General features: G+C 41.8%; 2 protein-coding genes across 2 annotated transcripts in view; both read right to left on the reverse strand.

Annotated features, from left to right (window-relative positions):
* The window catches only part of gpr78a (G protein-coupled receptor 78a), a 5,961-nt gene extending 5,215 nt beyond the window's left edge, over window positions 1–746 (reverse strand). The window contains exon 1 of the mRNA XM_037690059.1: window positions 67–746. Coding sequence (XP_037545987.1) covers window positions 67–740 — 674 coding nt within the window. The 5' untranslated portion in view covers window positions 741–746. The remainder of the gene's footprint in view (window positions 1–66) is intronic.
* A 12,670-nt stretch (window positions 747–13,416) lies between these two features.
* On the reverse strand, window positions 13,417–19,595 carry htra3a (HtrA serine peptidase 3a). The gene is made up of 9 exons (XM_037690437.1): window positions 19,459–19,595; window positions 18,931–19,153; window positions 18,373–18,567; window positions 18,251–18,283; window positions 16,465–16,579; window positions 16,328–16,378; window positions 16,197–16,254; window positions 15,970–16,065; window positions 13,417–13,585 (listed from the first exon to the last, which is right to left on the reverse strand). The coding sequence occupies exons 1-9, from the start codon at window positions 19,593–19,595 to the stop codon at window positions 13,417–13,419; spliced, it is 1,077 nt and encodes a 358-aa protein (XP_037546365.1).
* Window positions 19,596–19,999: the final 404 nt, after the last annotated feature.

Consider the following 19,999-nt stretch of genomic DNA (forward strand, 5'->3'; position numbering starts at 1 on the left):
CTTTTCACTAAACAGATTGTGTTGATTCGCCCCCCCCCTCCCCCCCCCCCCCTCAGGATACTGTACCTGGGGTGCATGTCCACCAGGAGCAGCAGCGCCTGCACCGTGATCACGTCTATCCTCTTGCAGTGGGACCGGGCCACCCTCAGAACCTTCAGGTAGGCCACGCAGAGCACGAGGAGGCTCAGCCCGAAGCTGCTGCAGTGGAGCAGCACCGTGAACGTGGCATAGGCGCTCAGCTGGGACGCGCGCACTGCGTCCAGGTGGACCGTGCACGAGGCGTATGTGTGGCTGTATCCCCCCCAGTCCATCATGAGCTGGACCAGAGAGAACGTGAGGGACTGCAGCCAGGAGCCGGCTACGATCCGAGCAGCGTCCCTGTGGCGCATCTTACTGGAGTACCTGAGGGGGAACACCACGGCCACCCACCTGTCCACGCTGAGCGCGGCCATGCTCAGCATCGCGTTCGAGCTGAAGAAAGTCTCAGAGAAACTCACGGCGCGGCACAGCAGGTCCCCAAAGGGCTGCGCGCGCGTCGCCACGCCGAGAAAAGTGGCGGGCATGTTGATGAGGGCGAGCAGGATGTTGGAGCAGGACAGGTTCAGGACGAACACTCCCGGCACGTGGGACCTCAACTCTGCGCTCTGCGTGAAACAGAGCAGCACGGACACGTTGGTCACGAACGAGACGACGGCGGAAGCCACGAGGGACACCTCCAGCAGGAAGTCCGGGATGCTCATGGCTCCAGGTTCGGCTCCTGCGCGCCGCCAGCTCACACTGACCGCTCCAGACACATGGCAAACACGCGCGTGCGTGCCTGCGAGCACGCAGAACCACGCGGAGAGCTGTCCAGTGCTGAAATGCCCAAAAAAGGCTTTCCTGCCTGTGACACTCCGAACCCAACAAAGTGAACGCACGCGCGGACAGAACCGCTCCACCTGCGACTCCAAGTGGAAGTGTCTGCATGACACCACCAGGTGACCTTTGTGTGTGTGTGTAATCACGCTCATGCGCACCATCCTCCAGCCCGCGCCTCCTCCAACTCTGGAAATGCCGTGCGCGTCGCACGTGCAGCCGGCGGATGCCTCGTGTGACTCTTGAACAAGAGTTCATCTGGGAGACGTGGTGTTTGCACTCAACCTGCAAAATATCTCATAAAATGTGACGGGTGAAAATATTTAACGATAAATCCTAATCCTAATCTGTGCTGCTTGTTCACATATTAGAACAATGACCCAGTGTGGGGACGCAGCGTCTCCATGGCAACACCACATCTCTGGTGGTTTTATCTCGTTTGGGACTTCATCTTTAATAATTAAATGAACCTTTTCACTAAAACACTGTTGTAGATTATATTCCCATATAAGAGAAGCTCAGACTCAACGTTTGTCTCCAGGGGGTGTGGCGTTATTAAAACACTGGACTGGTCCCATGAACTGATGGACTTTAAGATCTGGTAATGACACACGAGCATCATTTATTGAACAAGCTGAAGAACTAAAGTCGTTTATTCAGTCGCCTCAGACGGTCCGTTTTTATTTCTGTTAAAAAAAAATCTAGTCAAATTAAGTTGTATTGCATTAAACATAAAATATCTCGTATGATCCCGTTTGAAAGACTTTACGCTGATTACCGTATTTTCCGCCCTATAAGTCGCATCAGTCCAATAATGTTTAATGAAGTGGGAAAATCCATAAATACGTCGCATCTTTTACGCGTCACAGCTGACAACCTGGAAATGTGGGTCGATGTTGTGCCAAAAACTGACCGGCTGCCAAATGACACAACTCGTGTGTTCAGTTAGACTTCTCACTTTAAACAAATATATATTTTATTCTTGGTTTAGTGTTTTAAAGCCATTTTGTATTGTTTTATTTTGTGTTTTTAATGTTGTGAAGTGTCCTTGGGTGTCTTGAAAGGCACTAACAAATAAAATTTATTATTATTATTATTATTATTATTATTATTATTATTATTATTATTACATGGCGGCTGCAGGAGCGTGCATGCGAGGATTTTAACCAGAATTTTAAAAGATTTACACTTAAAAACAATTATTTGTTTGCTCAAAATTATAGTAAAGGTGTGTCTCAGTTGAACATTTTCTTAATAAAAGGACTTTGATGGTCAAATCAGCTGCATTTCTCCAGGCGGTGCAGCGAAATGAAGCTGATTTGAAGGTTGCACCAGACCAGCTGGATAACAGTGGCTTCTATGGCAAGCTGATTGTGTCATTAATAGTCACTTTTACACAACGGCATGCCATACTACTCAAGTGCCATCTAGTGGCTGAAAATGGTAGTGTGCTTTTTATTTTTCAATATCCAAATGAATGAAAACGGTCATATCAGCCAAAAATTGGTTTATAAATATGGGGGGGAACAGAAATAAGTCGCTTCAGCGTATAAGTTGCAGGGCATGTAAATTATGCAACAAAAATTTGACTTATACAGCGAAAAGTAACGTAATTCTGAAATGTGGGTCTGCACTCGATGTAAACAAAGCACACAAACACTTTTGTATTTGCTCTCAAATGTTGGTTACATCTTTTTAATTGAGGACACATTTACCACTGACATGACAGAAATGTACAAATAAATGTCATGTTTTGGTTTTTTTTGTACAGTTTTCATGATTTTGTAGCGAGTAGCTTTAATGTGATTCAATTAAAATCGAAACTCCAGCTGTAAATCCACACATCCAAGGTTGCTTTCCACTCAGTCATTCTTAGGCTTCACGTGTACAAATGGGAGGGTTTTGACGTAAACACCATAAGTTGAGTCATCATGGTAAACTGTATTTTTTTATCCAACATTTTTCAGTCCGGTCATCTGGACAGTTTCTTTTTTTGTGCTGAAACGTTTCGCCTTCAATCCAGAAGGCTTCATCAGTCAAGGAAACACACAACAAAACTGATTCTTCCTCCAACAGCTTACTCCAAAGTGGAACAAACCAGTTCTGCTTGTGATTAGATGGTCTCTTTGGGACACCCCCTCCTCCATTGCCGGCCCTCTTCCTTGTTGACAGTCGTGTCAAACTGGTTGAAAACAACAAAGTCCATGCTCAATAATCCAGGTATAAAATCCAACATTTTTCAGTCAGGTCATCTGGACAGTTTCTTTTTATTTTTATTTTTGTGCTGAAACGTTTCGCCTGTCAAGGAGGAAGAGGGCCGGTAATGGAGGAGGGGCGTACCAAAGAGACCATCTTATCACAAGCAGAACTGGTTTGTTCCACTTTGGAGTAAGCTGTTGGGGGAAGAATCAGTTTTGTTGTGCGTTTCTTTGACTGATGAAGCCTTCTGGATCGAAGGCAAAACGTTTCAGCACAAAAAAAAAAAAAAAACTGTCCAGATGACCCGACTGAAAAATGTTGGATTGTATACCTGGATTATTGAGCATGGACTTTGTTGTATTTTTTAATAGTTTTTCTGGCTCCCCACATGTTTTTCCCTGTTGTCACTAATCGCTCAATCATTACGAGCTCCCTCCAAGATCATTTTTACTGCCTTTTACCCCCCAAGTGGTCATCGGGCATGTTGATGTAATGGCTGCTGTTGTGAAGGGAAACTGTTTTTGTTGCCAACATGGGAAAGAGTTGAAGGGGAAAGAAAAGAGATGGAGTCATCGCTTCTCGTCCAGAGGGATGAGGTGTTCCCAGTGATCACGTTTCCTCCGGGTTCTCCAGGCAGGAGAGACCGTTACGCAAGCAGCAGAATAAACGTGTGATGCAGGGGCGCTTAAGAATTCCTGTTAGCAGAGGAGAGGTGCGTCCCTCTCTGCTGGATGAATGCTGCATGCATGAGGACGTTGCATAACAGCAGCTCCCAGAGTCAGCAGCTTAATGTGGATCTCTGTCATCGTTTTTCTTACTTTCCCTCCTAACGCAGCCTCCAATCTGCTTCTCCACCACCCAAGGCATGGAAGGCGGATTATGTTTATTTGAAACCAGAGTCTATCGGAGCAGCTCTTCATTAAAGGCTGAGAAGATGAGAAGTGACCCTTTGTGGCAGCTGTGACCCTGATCTGTCCACTCCTTTAACCTCAGAGTGGGGCGTGTTGTGGAGGTGTTGGTCGCACCCCCGTGCATTAAAACAACTGTCCGGTGACGGTCAGGGGAAGGGATGGATGTGTGCCCTGTGAGGAAGAGGCGGAGCAGAATCAGATGTTGTGGTTGTGTTTCTGGAGCCTGGGGGGGTCTGGGTGTGAGAGGTTCTGGTGCTTTGAGCCACAGAGCCAACACTTCGACACGAACACTCACATGCTCACATGGGCTCAGACTCCTCCGTCCCTTTCCCACCCTGTCGCTGCAGTTTATGTCACAGGCCAACAGCATGGGGGGGGGGGGGGACTACATCCTACAGAGGAGACGACACTTCTGATCTCAAATCTATGACCGTTGTTTAACTCGTGGAGGGAATTACTCGTCAAATCATAATATGCATGACATTAAAGTTACACACGTTCAGATTCCTGTGGTTCTCTGATTTATATCACAACAAACAACCACCTCTGTGGGGGTTCTGGAGTTGGCTGCCCACACTGCAGCTTCCTGAGTGGCAGGGCAGAGCTGAGATTTGTCATTTTCATTTAACATTTACGTTTACAGGTTAGTCTCATTGAGTCACGAGGACTCATTTTCAAGAGTCCTGTTTAAAACAGACAACAGAAAGTACAGACAAGAGTAAGTGACGATAAAAAGCAAGTTAAATAAAAATGTGTTATAATAACACTGTTATTGTTAGCAGCCTGGTGCTGTTAGCAGTATGGACCTGTTGTTCTCCTCCGTGGTTGAACTGGAGATGAACTGTTGTTTGTTTCGTCTGTTTGGGTTCGGTAAGGGTCTTATCAGCGTTTGGAGCTTCTCCACCTCTGTGATCTATTGCTCAGCATCCGGCTTCTCCCTTCGTGATCAAGTGTGAGCAGCTGTTCCCCGTTCATTTGACGTGTTCTCCTTAAGGTTGTTTGGATCCACAAGTCTCTGCTGGAACATTGGTTACCTCATGATACTGGACAACACTCTGCCTAGTACTCTGTCCTACCACTCTCCAAACCTACAACCAAAAGTACTTAGCGGTGCTTCACAGTTGTCTCCCTCCTGGAATCCTCAGGCCTACTCTGTAAGCCCGCTAACAATAAAGATGGTAAGCGTCTATATCTTCCCTTGTGAAATTGAGAACAAATCTAAAAGGAACAATGCACATCATCTCACATCTCCTGCAGATACCCCTGAAGACCCACCTTGTAAATAAACCACTTAGCTTTTATTTATCTGTGTCAAGTCTCTTGCTCATCATCACAGGAAGTTACCCTTTTTCACTTTGGCACACCAACATCAACATGAAATATGTGAGTTATGTGACACAATGAGTAAAATCATGTGTAATATCCCAAATTTCCTAAATGTTAAGATGTTTTTTTTCCCCCATTTATGGCATTTGTAGAATATGCACATCATAAGTACTTTAAAATAGATTATGTTCTTCTTGAGTTTGTGAAATTTTTCCAAATTGATTTTTTCTTTTCAATTTGTCAACTGCTAAATAACAGACGATGGATGGATGGATGGATGGATGGATGGATGGATGGATGGATGGATGGATGGATGGATGGATGCATGGATGGATGTATAGATGCATGGATGCATGGATGGATGCATACATAAATGGTGGATGAATGCATAAATGTATGTATAAATGAATGGATGGATGGATGGATGCATAGATGGATGGATGCATGGATGGATGGATGTATAGATGCATGGATGAATGCATACATAAATGGATGGATGAATGCATAAACGTATGTATAAATGGATGGATGCATAGATGGATGAAAGATGGATCGATGTATAGATGCATGGATGTATAGATGCATGAATGGATGGATGTATAGATGCATGGATGTATAGATGCATGGATGGATGGATGTATAGATGCATGGATGGATGGATGTATAGATGCATGAATGGATGCATACATAAATGGATGGATGATGCATAAATGGATGGATGGATGAATGCATAAATGTATGTATAAATGGATGCATTCATAAATGGATGGATGAATGCATAAATGTATAAATGGATGGATGATGCATAGATGGATGATGATGGATGCATAAATGTATGTATAAATGGATGCATTCATAAATGGATGGATGAATGCATAAATGTATAAATGGATGGATGCATAGATGGATGAAAGATGGATTGATGTATATATGAATGGATGTATAGATGGATGATGGATGAATGTGTAAATTGATGTATAAACGAATGGAGGGATGAAGTGGTTAAAAATAATGCCCAAGGCGTCAACCAACCACTAAGCTTTCTGTTCGTAGATTATTTTAATATTTTTATTTTCTGTGAAAAAGCGAGTCATTATCATAAAAATGCATTTTCTTTCTCCTAAACATGGTTCGATCAAATTAAACTTACATTTGCTCCTAAATGGGCTTGCTGTTATTTATTATTCTTATTATTTTTATATTGTTTGCTGTGTTTGACTCCAAGAGAACATCTGGTTCTCTTCTTCCCAATTATCAGAGTACACTTCTTGCTTCTTTCATTTTCATCTGGAATGCGTCTTCCAGATGTTTGTTTTTTGATGCAAGCTGAGGACATTTGTTGATGCTGCGAGCTGGTCGAGGGTGATGGGGCAGTAATTGGATCAAAATATTCAGCAAACTTTCCATGGCACTTCTTTGCCTCCTGCTAATGGTGCAGAATGTCACCACTGCCTACAAAGAAACAAAACTAAGTTCATCAAGGGAACCGCACAACGCTTCATTATCCAAGAAACTGGAACCTTTTCCAGCTGCTGTAGAAAAGATGTATATGTTCAAACTTTACCCTCTAGTTCAGTACCAACAGCATTTATCCTCATTAAGAGATTTAGTCAACTTTATGGCTGCAAAAGGAGGCAATTATCCAGTTTCTTCATGCACCGAGAAGCCCACATAACAACACGCCCACGTGAAATTCATCAGCACATTCACCGACAGTCATGCTGCGTATGTGAGCATACACTCCGCCCACGCAGAGGTCACAGGAAGAGAGAAGAAGGTTCAAATCCAAAGACATGTTTGTGCAATGAAAATTAGAAGATAAGGGAGAAATACTGGATTTATAATAAAAATTAAAAAAAAACAACAAAGGGAGGAAAGCATGAGTCAGCAGTCTGGCAGGAGGAGGATGTTGAGAAACAGAAGCTGCAGGCTCACAGGAATTATCTTGACGTTATTTCTGGGCTCTTGACTGTGAATTTATTTATTTGTGTGTTTGCATTACTCATTTAGGACTGAAATTAATTTTCACATTTGTATTATGTAAACCTGCCATATGAGTTATTTGCATCTTCACTTAAAGAAAAGCTCCGGGGGGTTAAAGGTCGTGGTAAAGCCAGGTAAGAGGTGATGGTTTCAGGTCTCCGAGAAATAATGTCGATAACATCTGTTCAATTAATGAAAACATCATTTATGAGGTGTTTCACACCTGCATGGAAATAAGAACATGTCCGTCTGTGTGCGTTCTATAAAACCACCATGAAGTGTTTGTATTTATCGTTATTTTGAAATGACGTTGCTCAGACGTTTCACTCAGAGCCTGGATGGACGACTTTATAATCAAATGAATAGCTACACATTATATGACATATTTTGAATTAGATCTAGAGACTGATGCGTTACTTCTACACACGCTTGGAGTTAATAGACAATAAAAACAAATGATGCAAGTGGAAAACGTGAAACGATGAAAAACATTTTAAATGATCAAGTTCAAAGAAACCACAAAGATAAAGAGATTACGCTGTTGTTTGTTCTGAGTGTCTGAAATGTTGAGGGAGGTGTTAAATGGATGGGTGGCACGGTGGATCAGTTGGTAGAGCTGCTGCCTCTCGGCGAGAAGGTTGCTGGATCAAATCCCGGCCAGAGGCCTTTCTGGGTGGAGTTTGCATGTTCTGTCCGTGTTGCGTGTGTTTTCTCCAGGTAAACATGCATGTTAGGCTGATTGATAACTCTAAATTGTCTCTAGGTGAGAGAGAGAGAATGGTTGTCTCGTTTGTCTCTGTGTCCCTGGGATGGACTGGAGACCTGTCCAGAATGTCCCCCGCCTCTCGCACAGTGATGGCTGGACTGGTTGCAATGACTCCTGCGTCTCTCAGTGGAGCTCCTCATGTCTCTGACTGAAGGAGCTCCTTCTTTTGTCCCAGACCTGATGAAGTGGGTGCGAGGTGTTTAAGCTGATCTTAATCTTTGATAAAAGCCTCTGCTCCACCTCCACGTGCAGAGAGTCCATCTCCTCACATCATCACCGGCCCCACGAAGGATGTTCTTCATTCTGTTGCCACCTGCAACTTTCAGCTCACTACCCCAGCACACCAAGCAACACAACACTGTCCTCAACAGATTCATAGAACCTCCTCAGCATGGTCCTGCAGATGTTAAACAACCTCCACAACAGGTCCAGGTGAACTTTCTATGGTCCAGGTGTAGTTTCTATAGGAGGGAGAAAAAACATATTTTAAGATAGAAATAATTAAACACAAACATGTAGTGGAGCAAGTAAATACGGCATCAGAGAGAGGACATGTGGTCAGTTTGTCCTCCAGCAGTATAAGCCTATAGCTAACTAAGGGAGAGCTAAGGAAACCCAATCCAACCCTAACTATAGGATTTATCAAAAAGAAAAGTCTTAAGCCCTAAAACTGGACAATGTGTCAGCCTCACGGACAGAAACTGGAAGTTGGTTCCACAAGAGAGGAGCCTGAGAACTGAACGATCTTCCTCCCATTCTGCTTTTGGAAACTCTAGGAACCACAAGTAAACCTGCAGTCTGAGAGTGAAGTGCTCCGTTAAGAAAATATGGAACAACACGATCTGTAATATGAGTCAGCCTCCTGACGGACTGACAAGCGTTTGCGGTAAGACGTCACGGTTTCTGCGTTTCAAAAACAATAAATAAAAATGTGGAACCCTGAATGTGCCGGAACCGCTTCGGTTCTAACGTGGTTCCACCGGGTGGTGGCAGAATATGTTGAAGTAGTAGTTAGTACTCATTTGAAATACCTGGATTTTTTTCCTCTCTTAATTGTGCCTGAAATACGTTTACTCCTAAATATGAACCTATTTTTATTGATTTGTTGATTTATGGATCAACCTTTATCCAACCAGGCAAATCCCATTTAGATCTTAGGTTTCTTCTGCAAGAGAGTCCTTGTCCTGAAGGCAGTCTAACATGCATGTTCTTCAGTTGACATGCATGTTTTTCCCCACTTACCACTCCTTCAGTTTTTAAATTTAACTGGTTAGCCAACACATTGTGCACTCAGAAACACAGTGCTAGGCTGTGATGAGTAAACAGTCATTTATTGTCTTACATAAAACTGGCGCTGGGGTTACTTCATGTCACACTTTGGTGTTTTTGCAAAGTGTTGCGCAACACTCTGGAAAATGAACCCAGTTCATGTTCCCTGGATGACTTTTTTCTCTTTAAATTTGCAAAAGCTGCAATAAAGGGTCAGTAAAAATAAATTTGTAATAATGGCAAACAGATGCCTCTTGCACACACACCCATCTGTTTGTGTTGTATATTTTAACATCTAATAACTTTAGCTGTACCATTTGGACACTGGTTTATTCAGCAAATCCTGACAAAACTGTCTCTTTGTCCGACATCAGATTGTCAGCTCGTTGAATGAATCATTTATGAAGCTTTTTTTTTGGAGAATAAAGCAGCTGTCTTAATTTATTTCAGCAGGAAACATGCTTTATTATGTAGAAAAATAATAATTTGCAGCTCTGTGCAGTTTAGATTGCTGTCAGGCTACAAGAGTTTTGGAATAAACAGTGCTGCGTCATTTTGAATTTTTTCATTCAATACAAGCGAGACCAGTTTAGACGGACAAAAAGTAATGAAACTGGAACACGTACGAATTGGAGGCAAAAAAAAATCCTATTAAACTTTTTCTTCTTGACTGAGAAGAAAAAACTCTAATATTAAATTAAGAATCGATCCAAAGTAATCACATTACTCTGACAACACACATTCTTTAAGCCAAATAGGAACTTTAAAACACGTGCCGAGTGGAGCCATTCAGCCTTTTTTCGTTTCCAAAGGCTTCATTTGACAGAGACTGTGTCCAGAGAGTAAAAACGGATCAAACTTGGAGAGGAATTCAAGGAATTCCAGGCTCCTTGAATGTTCAGAAACTGTGTCGCCTCGAGAACTCATCGAATATTCGGAGATGCCCTGAAGTGGCATAAGAGCCCACGCAGGCTTTTTCTTGCATGTTCAGCTTCGCCCTAAAATCAAAGATAAACTCAAATATCAGATTTGTAGCTACAGAGGCGGGGTGCTCAGCTGTGGATGCAGCTATGATTCGTTTTGTGTTTACAGATGTCCGAAGCCATTGCAGGTTTGCGCTCCTTCTCCTCTTACAGGAAGTTACCTACAGCAGCTCTGACCGAGTCGCTCCGTGAGAGTAAAATTACCGACAGATGGAGGAAGTTACGACCTACGCTACTGTTTCTCCTTCGTTCAGACGTCTTGCTTCTTTTCTTCAAACTGTTTGAAGCACTGAAGTCATGACACCAGTCTGTCGCCGGGGCCTTGAAATCCTTTAATGATATTTTTGTTCCATAGTTTCCCAACAGAGCCCTTTGCTCTCAGACTGCAGGTTTACTTGTGGTTCCTAGAGTTCCTAAAAGTAGGAGTGCGCTTTACAGTTTTTGTCAGTGAGGCTGACACTTGTCTACTTTTAAGACAAAAAATTGTGCTTTTTGATAATCCTATAGTTAGGGCATTGGGTTTCCTGAGCTATCCCTTAGTTACGCTGCTATAGATTTAGACTGCTGACGGACAAATTGACCACATTTCCTCATTTTGATGTTTGTCTTTCTCTACTCTCTCTTTGTGTTTGTAATTATCACCTGTGTTTTGTTAGTTTGTTTTTCTTCCTATAGAAACCACACCTGGACCAACCCATCCACGTGTCTCTTCTGTCTTCAGCCTGTCGAGGCTGAAGGCCTCTCATTCTGAGCCTGGTTCTGGTTCTGCTGGAGGTCCTACTGTCAAAAGGGAGTCACTCCTTTCCACTGTTGCCTCCAGGCTGCTCAAGATGAGAAATGCAATGAAGTGAAGCTTTGTCACAATCTAACGGCTTCTTTACCGATGATTTCAAATCAAATATCCAAGATGGCCGCCTTAGCTAAAAGGGGAAGAATACCATGACTCAGCGGGTTTTAGAGCTATTCAGCTGAATTTTTTTTTAGTGTGTTGGTACCTGAGAGCAATGTCCATTACTGAATTCAAGATGGCCACCAAAGCTATACTTAAATGGCTTTAACTCGGCTATTTTTACACATAAAGAGCTGAAATTTGAGATTGTAGTTCAGAACGTTCCCTAGCTATCACTTACTGAATCCAAATAAAAATCCAAGATGGCCACTTTAGCTAAAAGGGAAAAGCTATGATGACTCAGCCATTTTTAGAGCTATTCAGCTGAAATTTGGTGTATTACGATCCCTAATAGATCAAAAATTCAAGATGGCTGCCTGAGCTAAAATGGAAAAATACTTTAAATCAGATAATTTTAGAGATGTTGAGCTTTGTGTGGTGATGGCTGAGAATGTTCCCCATCACATACTCATTCCAAATGAAAAATCCAAGATGGCCGTCTTAGCTAAAAAAAATAAAATGACTGACTTATTGAATTTTTGGCATTTTGAGCTGAAATTCGGTGTAGTGGCAGCTGAGAACGAATAACGACACGTCAAATCAAAAAGTTTAAATTAGCAGCAGCGCAGTCCCCGTCAAAGTTTCTCCAGGAACTTTCCAGTTTAAAATACTTAATGTGAATGTATTGAAAGATCACCCTGAGGTTGTTTTCTGCGATTTAATTCCATTAAAAAATAAACTTGTCGTTGAAATGAACCGAAAGTTCCTCAGAGCAAACATAGTCTACGTTAAAAAAAAAACATTTGGTTTATTATTTTAAACTATTGAGTGTTTAAAGCAATGGTACTGGTTTCATATTCATGTTTTGGAGAAGGAAATTAGATTATAAGATTGAACTTTATTGATCCTGCAGGAACTAGTTGAATAATGGCCGGTTCATGAGTGATGCATGAAACATGTGATGGTTTTGAAGCATCTGAAAGAGGATGCTGATCCACTTCATTAACTGAAGACACACAAAATGTCATCAGGTTGGGAGGTCACAATGACTCACGGCTTGACATTATGTTTGCTGCCGACTATAAAAACCTGCTGGGCTTCATCTTTTTCTCACAAAGCATCGTGAATGTCATCTAAAGCTTAGAAAAGTTCTGGTGCATTCTTCTCTGTGGCTCCTGAACACTCAGAGGTAACAGGTGGAGGGACCATGTGAAGTGTGGACCTACAGACATCAATAAAGAAGTAAAGATGAAACAGATGTGAAAAACAGACAAGAAATAAGACTTGAACACATCATAATTGAATTGAATTGAAAAGTAATTAAATAAAAAAAAAGTTTAAATCTTTAGTTTTGAAGCTTAACTTTTTAAATCATTGTCTTGTTTTTCTTCAACCAGCCTTCAACTCAAACTGATTTTAAAATAAAATGCCACGTCAGGAACAAATGTGATGTTCCTCACGCGCCATCTAGCGGTGAGTTTATGAATCGTCGAAGCACATGAACAGGATCTAAAACCACCCACAGCACAAACACAAGTCAAACCTATAATTTCAAGAAACTGGATGTTTTTTTTAGACTGTTTGAAGGTGGGGCTTTGCCTTTATAATAATGAAAAGCTGCTTCTGCTCCCTGCCTCAGTGATCCTTGTCTTTCTCTTTCTGTTTTGCCTTGTTCAAGTCAAATGGAACTGTTAGTTTAAAGCAGATGTGACCAAAATAAAATTAGCCACCGTTTATGTTTTTAAAGTTTGTTTAACCTACAGGAACAATAGCTACAAAACCAAACGGGCCTGAAACGGTTTCAGGATCCATTCAGTCTCCGAGACTAAAAGAAGTGGCTCCTGCAGTAAGAGGACTTCCCTCTTCATGTCCACAGCCATTATTTGTTGGCTTTGGTTTGTTTACATGAGAAGAAAATCTTTCCAAGCCAGAGAGGAAGGAGGAGAAGACATAAACGGAGGATCTGAGCTCACGGCTGCTGCTGAACACCAGACACAGAAATAAACGCAACAGATGTTTCTTTGAAAACTTTTAGTCTGAATCACCTTCACTATGAACTACAGCAGATTCCACTCAGCAAAGTGCACATGAAATAACTCAACTCAACACTTGTGCAAATAAAACGAACACAATATACATTATTGCACAGGTTGCCGTGTATTTTTAGTTTTCGTTGTTGAAAACCTCCACGTTCGTTTTCATTTTGTTCATCCACAGCAGCCTTCTGTCGCATCGTCAGGGCGGCAGCTGCTGAGGGTGGATGTGAAACAGCAAGTCATCGTTTCCTCGGCGGATCTCGAGGAGAAGTGGCCGCTGGCTCTGCAGCGCGTCGTAGACGTCTGAAATGGTGAGGACCGGCGTTCCGTTCAACTTCAGGATAACGTCACCGGCTCTGATGCCTCCTCTGAGAAAAGAGAGGAAACATGGTCCACAGATTTATAAAGTGGCACCTGAAGGGCAGAACAAGTCAATCATAGACTGATGATAGACTGATGATAGGCTGATGATAGACTGATGATAGGCTGATGATAGACTGATGAACTGATGATAGACTGATGAACTGATGATAGACAGATGATAGGCTGATGATAGACTGATGATAGGCTGATGATAGACTGATGATAGGCTGATGATAGGCTGATGATAGACTGATGATAGACTGATGATAGGCTGATGATAGACTGATGATAGACTGATGAACTGATGATAGACTGATGATAGGCTGATGAACTGATGATAAACTGATGATAGACTGATGAACTGATGATAGGCTGATGATAGAGTGATGATAGGCTGATGATAGGCTGATGATAGGCTGATGATAGACTGATGAACTGATGATAGGCTGATGATAGGCTGATGATAGGCTGATGATAGACTGATGAACTGATGATAGGCTGATGATAGACTGATGATAGGCTGATGATAGACTGATGAACTGATGATAGACTGATGATAGGCTGATGATAGACTGATGATACTGATGATAGTCTGATGATCTGTCAGCAAAGAATCTGTCCAGAGGACCTGACTCAAACATGTTAGATTTACCTACCTGGATTATTGAGCAGCTTCAGGATTCATTGCACAAACTTTGTTATTTGCACCATTTAAACATTAAAACCTTCTACCTGACTGACAATAGTGTGCTATGACTTTTGTTATTTGGAACTTTTTTACAGATGAACTTCCTGACGCAACCTGGGCTCGAACCCGCAACCTCAGGACAACAAGACCATGTCACTGACCACCGAGCTACAAATGTTCCCATAAAAACTCAAAGGGATCCCCTCAGTTCTTTCAAAAACTTTGTTCACTTCGAAATATTTTGTATTTTATGCTGCAATTGGCTTTTAGCTACTGTTTCACAAACTTTAGCCTTTAGCTACAGTTTTGCATTTTTTCATCTATCAGGTATGTTTTCCTTGTTTCAGCTTTTAGCTACAGTTCTTCTTGCTTTAGCTAGGTATTCGCTAATGTTTGGCTAATTGCATTTTTTAGCTACACTTTAACCAATTTCAGCTTTCAACTGCTGTTTTGCTGGTTCTATTAGATATGGTTTCCTTGTTTTAGCTTTTAGCTACTGTTTTGCTTGCTTCAATTTTTAGATATTTTTCTACTTGTTATGTTTTAGCTAATGTTTGGCTGATTGTATGTTTTAGCTACAATTTTACCTATTTCAGCTTTCAACTACTGTTTTGCTGGTAGCCTATAGCTATTATATATGGTTTCCTTGTTAGCTTTTAGCTACTGTTTTTTCTTGTTTTAGCCTTTGGCTACTGTTCTAATTGTTTTAGCTTTTAGCTATTGTTCTGCTAGTTTTAGCTTTTAGCTAAAGTTTAGCTAATTGCATTTTTTAGCCACACTTGAACCAATTTCAGCTTTCAATTACTGTTTTGCTGGTTCTAGCTATTAGATATGGTTTCCTTTTTAGCTACTGTTTTACTTGCTTTTTAGGTTTTAGCAACTTTTTTTAGGTTTTAGCAACTTTTTTTTTAGCTAATTTGATTTGTTAGCTATGCTTTTAATAATTTCATATTTCAGAAACTTTTTGATGGATTTAGCTTTTAGCAACTGTTTTGCTAGCATTAGCTTTTAGCTATTGTATTGTGCCAGTGATGGACTTGCACCCTGTCCAGGGAGTACCCTCCCTCTTGCACGGTGACTGCTAGAGATCAGCACCAGCTTCCAGTGACCCAGAGAGAAAAAGAGGGTAAAGAAAATGGCTTCTGCAACTGTTGTGCTAGTTTTAGCTCCGGTTTAGCTGGTTTTAGCTTCTAGCTGTTTTACTCATTTTAGTTATTGTTTTGCTAAGTTTCCCCACTTTTTACACATTTGATCTCTTAGCTACTGTTTAGCTAGTTTGAACGTTTTGCTACTATTCTGCTTGTTTTGGCTTGGGTTTAGATTTTTTTTTAGCTTTAACTGAGTTTCTGCTCCTTCAACACATTCAGAATTACAGAATGAAAAAAATAAAATAATTTTTATCTAGTATTAAGTTTAATTTTAGATCGTTCGGAGCATTTTACAACCAACAAAATGGACAAAATAAATGAAAATAACAGAGCCGGACGGCGTCAGGGAAAAAAAAAAAAAAAAAAAAAAAAAAACAAAATAATACGTGAAATTTAATCAAATTTAAAAAGAATACATAAAAACCATGAAAGATCAAAGCATTGATGTGGAAATGCAGAAGATGAATATTAAAAAAAACACCACCAAGCATCAAACAACAAAAGAGAACGCGCGTGTGTGTGTGTGTGTGTGTGTGTGTGTGTGCGGGCGTACCTCTCTGCTGGTGTGTTCGGTACGACCCGCTGCACCAGAACTCCACTGCTCACATCAGGAAAGTCTGGCTGCTGAAGTTTCAGCTCTGCTGTGAGACTTGCACAGAAAAAACCTCATGAATGGAAAAACTAACGGCAGCAACCGGTTCCACATGTCGTCTGCGTGCAGATTCAAAACACCAAAGCCCATGCTCAATAATCCAGGTGTGTGCAGATGTTTCAACTCACGCTCTGGTGACCGTCATCATCCTGATGCCTATGTAATATCTGTTGTCTTGTGATAACTCTGGAAACAAAATGATAAAATAAGAGTAGAAGACGCGTTTCAAGCGAGGCTTTAACGCATCGGCAGCTCTCACCTGCATCCGACTGTGGATCCTCCACACGTCGTCTCTGCAGTCTGAGCTTCTCTGTCTCAACAGAAGATTAGAGGGAATCAAAAGATTTATTGTCGTTTTAAAAGAACACTTCCCCCGGCTCAGTCAGAGAAGCCCACCTTCGCTGTGTTTGGCCTGCGACTCCGTGAGGAAGCGGCTGATCCTGTCTGAGGGGATGGCGAAAGAGATCCCTGCCGTCACCTTCAGGGTGTTGATGCCGATGACCTCACCGTCCTGGGAGAGAACGCACATCTGCACTTACGAACCGTCTCACATCAAATTAGGATGATCGTCCCGAACATTTGGTCTCCAATAAGGGCATGAGGCACGTGTTGGAAATTTTAGAAGGACTGGGAAAATTGGGACAGAATCTCTCTTTCTGAAGATTTCTACTTGAGGGCTTAAGCTGATGACATCACTAAAACTAAACCCTGTTCCAAAAGACTTGGGATTTAGTATAAAATGTAAACTAAAACTGAGCTCAGTGATCTGCAAATTTGACAATCGTACATTTTATTCACAGTAAAACGTTGTATATGTTGAAAGTAAGAAATTGTACCATTCTTTCTGGGAGGGGATTATCTATCAATACAAAGTGAGTAATGGATGCTGGCACCGCAGTAGAAACAGTTCTGATTCTGTTCTGGACATCACTGCATGGGCTGAGGAACACGTTGCAAACAGTTTGCCATGTCATCCACAAATGCTGGTTAAAGCTCCATCACACAAAGAAGAAGCCACATGTGAACGCTATCCAGAAAGGCGGCCATTTTCTCTGAGCCAAGGCAAAGTAGAGAACTGCTTTGTGGTCAAATGTACGGTGGCCGTGAGGTGTAAATGAACAAGATTTGAAAAACGGAATTACATTAAGCCAAACAAGAGGTGGCCGAAGTGGAAGTGACCGAAGTGGAAGTGGCTGAAGCTGAAGTGGACAGAATCACATTTGAAAAAAAATGGAATTACATTTGAAAAAAAAAAAAAACAACAACAAAAAACAGAATTCCATTAAGCCAAAGAGGAAGTGGCCAAAGCGGAAGTGGACGGAATCACATTTGGAAAAAATGGAATTACATTTGGAAAAATCAGAATTGCATTAAGCCAAAGAGGTAATGGCCGAAGCGGAAGTGGCTAAAGCGGAAGTGGACGGAATCACATTTGGAAAAAAAAACAAAAAACAAAACGGAATTACATTAAGCCAAAGCGGGAGTTGCCGAAGTGGAAGTGGCGGAAGTGGAAGTGGCGGAAGTGGATGGAATTACATTTTTAAAAAATGCAATTACATTAAGCTAAACCGTAAATGGTATGGTTTGCTTTTAGTGTATTTTTTATTTTTATTTTAATAAGTCATTTATTATGTTTATTTATTACTTTCTTTTTCAAACGTAATGCTTTTTTTCCCCCCCAAAATGTGATTCTGGCCATTTCCGCTTTGGCTTAATGTAATTCTGTTTTTCCAAATGTTGTTCATTTACACCTCACGGCCACCGTACAAATGACTTAAAATGTGAAAACCTTTTTAGAAACCATGGTCACCATGTGGCCTGTTTACAGCACACAGTTCAAACTTGCCTCTCTAATGTTATGGGGGTGCATTGGTGCATCTTGCACATCTGTAAAGGCACCATCAATGCAAAACGGTGCATCCAGGTTTTAAAACATTCAGCAACTCATCCAGCACAGAATCGTTGGAGGTGTGTTGCTGTCATAAACTTTAAAAATGATCTTTTTAATGAGTTCATCTTCTTAGTTTCAACCCTTGATGTGCTTACTATGTTTCACTGTGAATAAAATACAGGTGAATGAGATTTTTAAATGATTGCATTCTGTTTTTAGTTCTGTTTTACACAAGACTCTGCAGAATTTGGGTTGTATTGATGGACAAAACTAAAAAAGGTCAGAACTTACCAAGTTCACGAGAGGTCCTCCAGAATTACCGTACTATGTGCAAGCAAGAAACACAAATCACAAGACTGAACATCGATGACTGCATGGTGAAATAAAAAGCACGATCTGGTGTTTGTGTTCACGTTGATAATGGCGTCGGTCTGGACGTAGTCCATGTCAGAGTCCCTGATGCCCAGCTCTTTGCCGTCTCTCTGGGCGGTGCTGACGATGCCGGTCGTCACGGTGTTCTGCAGAGCGAACGGGCTGCCGATGGCAACCACAAACTCTCCTGGTCTGAGATCAGCTGAAGGGCCCAAAGAAAGCACGTGGAGCTTTTTCTGCTCCCACGTGGACGTGCAAAGTTACAAAGACAGAGACGTAAATCTTGTTAAATCAGATGAATGCATGTTGGACAAGCTATACTGAGAAAAGACCAAAGGGAATGAGAAGGGAAGAGCTGAAAGCTAACAGGTATTTGGGATGTGAGTGTGAGAAGACACACATCAGTGCTGCGGCTCTGAGTCACAGACTCGGTGTTTAGCAAAGTATTTCCGCCAGACTTATAAACGTCTCGCAAGAGACCGTGAAGTTTTGGCACAAACGGCAAGTCGAGGAGTTTTTCATTCGCTCTTCAGGAGTCGCAGAGGAGGAAGAACGGGACATTTTCACAACGAGAGCCGGTGTTTGTTTTCTGGTTGTACCTGAGGGTTGATTTTAACGGTGGCAATGTCTGCCTTCCTGTCCACGTCTCTGACCACCGCCTCGTACGCATCGCCATCGTGCAGCTGAACGCGCAGCTGCGGCCTGCCGCTCAGCGTGGCCGCCGTGGTTACCACGTGAGCGTTGGTCACGATCACACCCGAGTGGGTCACAATGAAACCAGAACCGCTGGACAGACGCATGTGGCGACCAAACAGGGGATGTCTGGGGAGAGAAAAAGGGATAAAAAAAGATTTTATTTCAGAGACTGTTTGAACGGATAAATTCAAAGAGCTACAAAAATTGTGACAGAAAACCGGGGCCAGATTTTTCTGTATGAAGCTTCTTTTTTTTTGTAATTACCGTATTTTCAGGCGTATAAATCAGTTTTTTGCATAGATTTGTCAGTCGTGTGACGTGTGTGTATATATATGTTTATGTCCTCTTTGTGATGCTTTTCTTGACAGATGCGACTTATACGATGAAAAATACGGTTTTATTATTTTTTTTACACCAAACTTCACATCCACCTCACAATCAGCTCGATGTGGACGACAGCAGGCACAATCTTCTCCACTACGTCAGCGATGAAGTTGAACTTGTAGCGAGGGCTGCTGAGACGAACCAGGGACTGACCTGCGCCGACGAGAAGAAACAGCTGCGTCATTAGAGATCAACTAAATATTCTCACTGTAAACATAAATTACCATCTAAGATCTGAAGTAAACCTCTGAGGGTGGAGATATTTTTACAGCTTTTCCTTGGAAAAAAAGTTCAAATAGCCTCAAACACTTTTAAAACCAAGAAATCCTGGTTATGTTTTTATTTATTTACACGATATGAGAAACATCTCAACATTGGGAAAAGAAACTGAGAAGATTGTAGGTTTAAAAACAGAGTGGCCTTTTATCAAATGATAATGAGACAGATCGAGTGACCACTGGAGGAAAGGTCCATCACTTTGTGACAGTAAAGAGGTGAAGAAGAGCAGGATGGAGGAAAGTTTCAGGAGTGATTTGTGATAAAAGTTAGAGAGGACACACTGAGATGGTTTGGACATGTCCAGAGGAG

The sequence above is a fragment of the Nematolebias whitei genome, chromosome 16, assembly GCF_014905685.2.
Source record: "Nematolebias whitei isolate Nwh7 chromosome 16, NemWhi1, whole genome shotgun sequence".
NCBI lineage: Eukaryota > Metazoa > Chordata > Actinopteri > Cyprinodontiformes > Rivulidae > Nematolebias > Nematolebias whitei.

Excerpts from the sequence above, each read along its gene's own strand:
- htra3a (XM_037690437.1), bottom strand. The coding sequence starts at position 19,595 with ATGACGCAGCTGTTTCTTCTCGTCGGCGCAGGTCAGTCCCTGGTTCGT. Across the intron at positions 16,580-18,250 it reads GAGGACCTCTCGTGAACTTG|GACGGTGAGGTCATCGGCAT; the intron begins GTAAGTTCTGAC and ends GTTCTCTCCCAG. Across the intron at positions 16,066-16,196 it reads ATGATGACGGTCACCAGAGC|TCTCACAGCAGAGCTGAAAC; the intron begins GTGAGTTGAAAC and ends TTTCTGTGCAAG.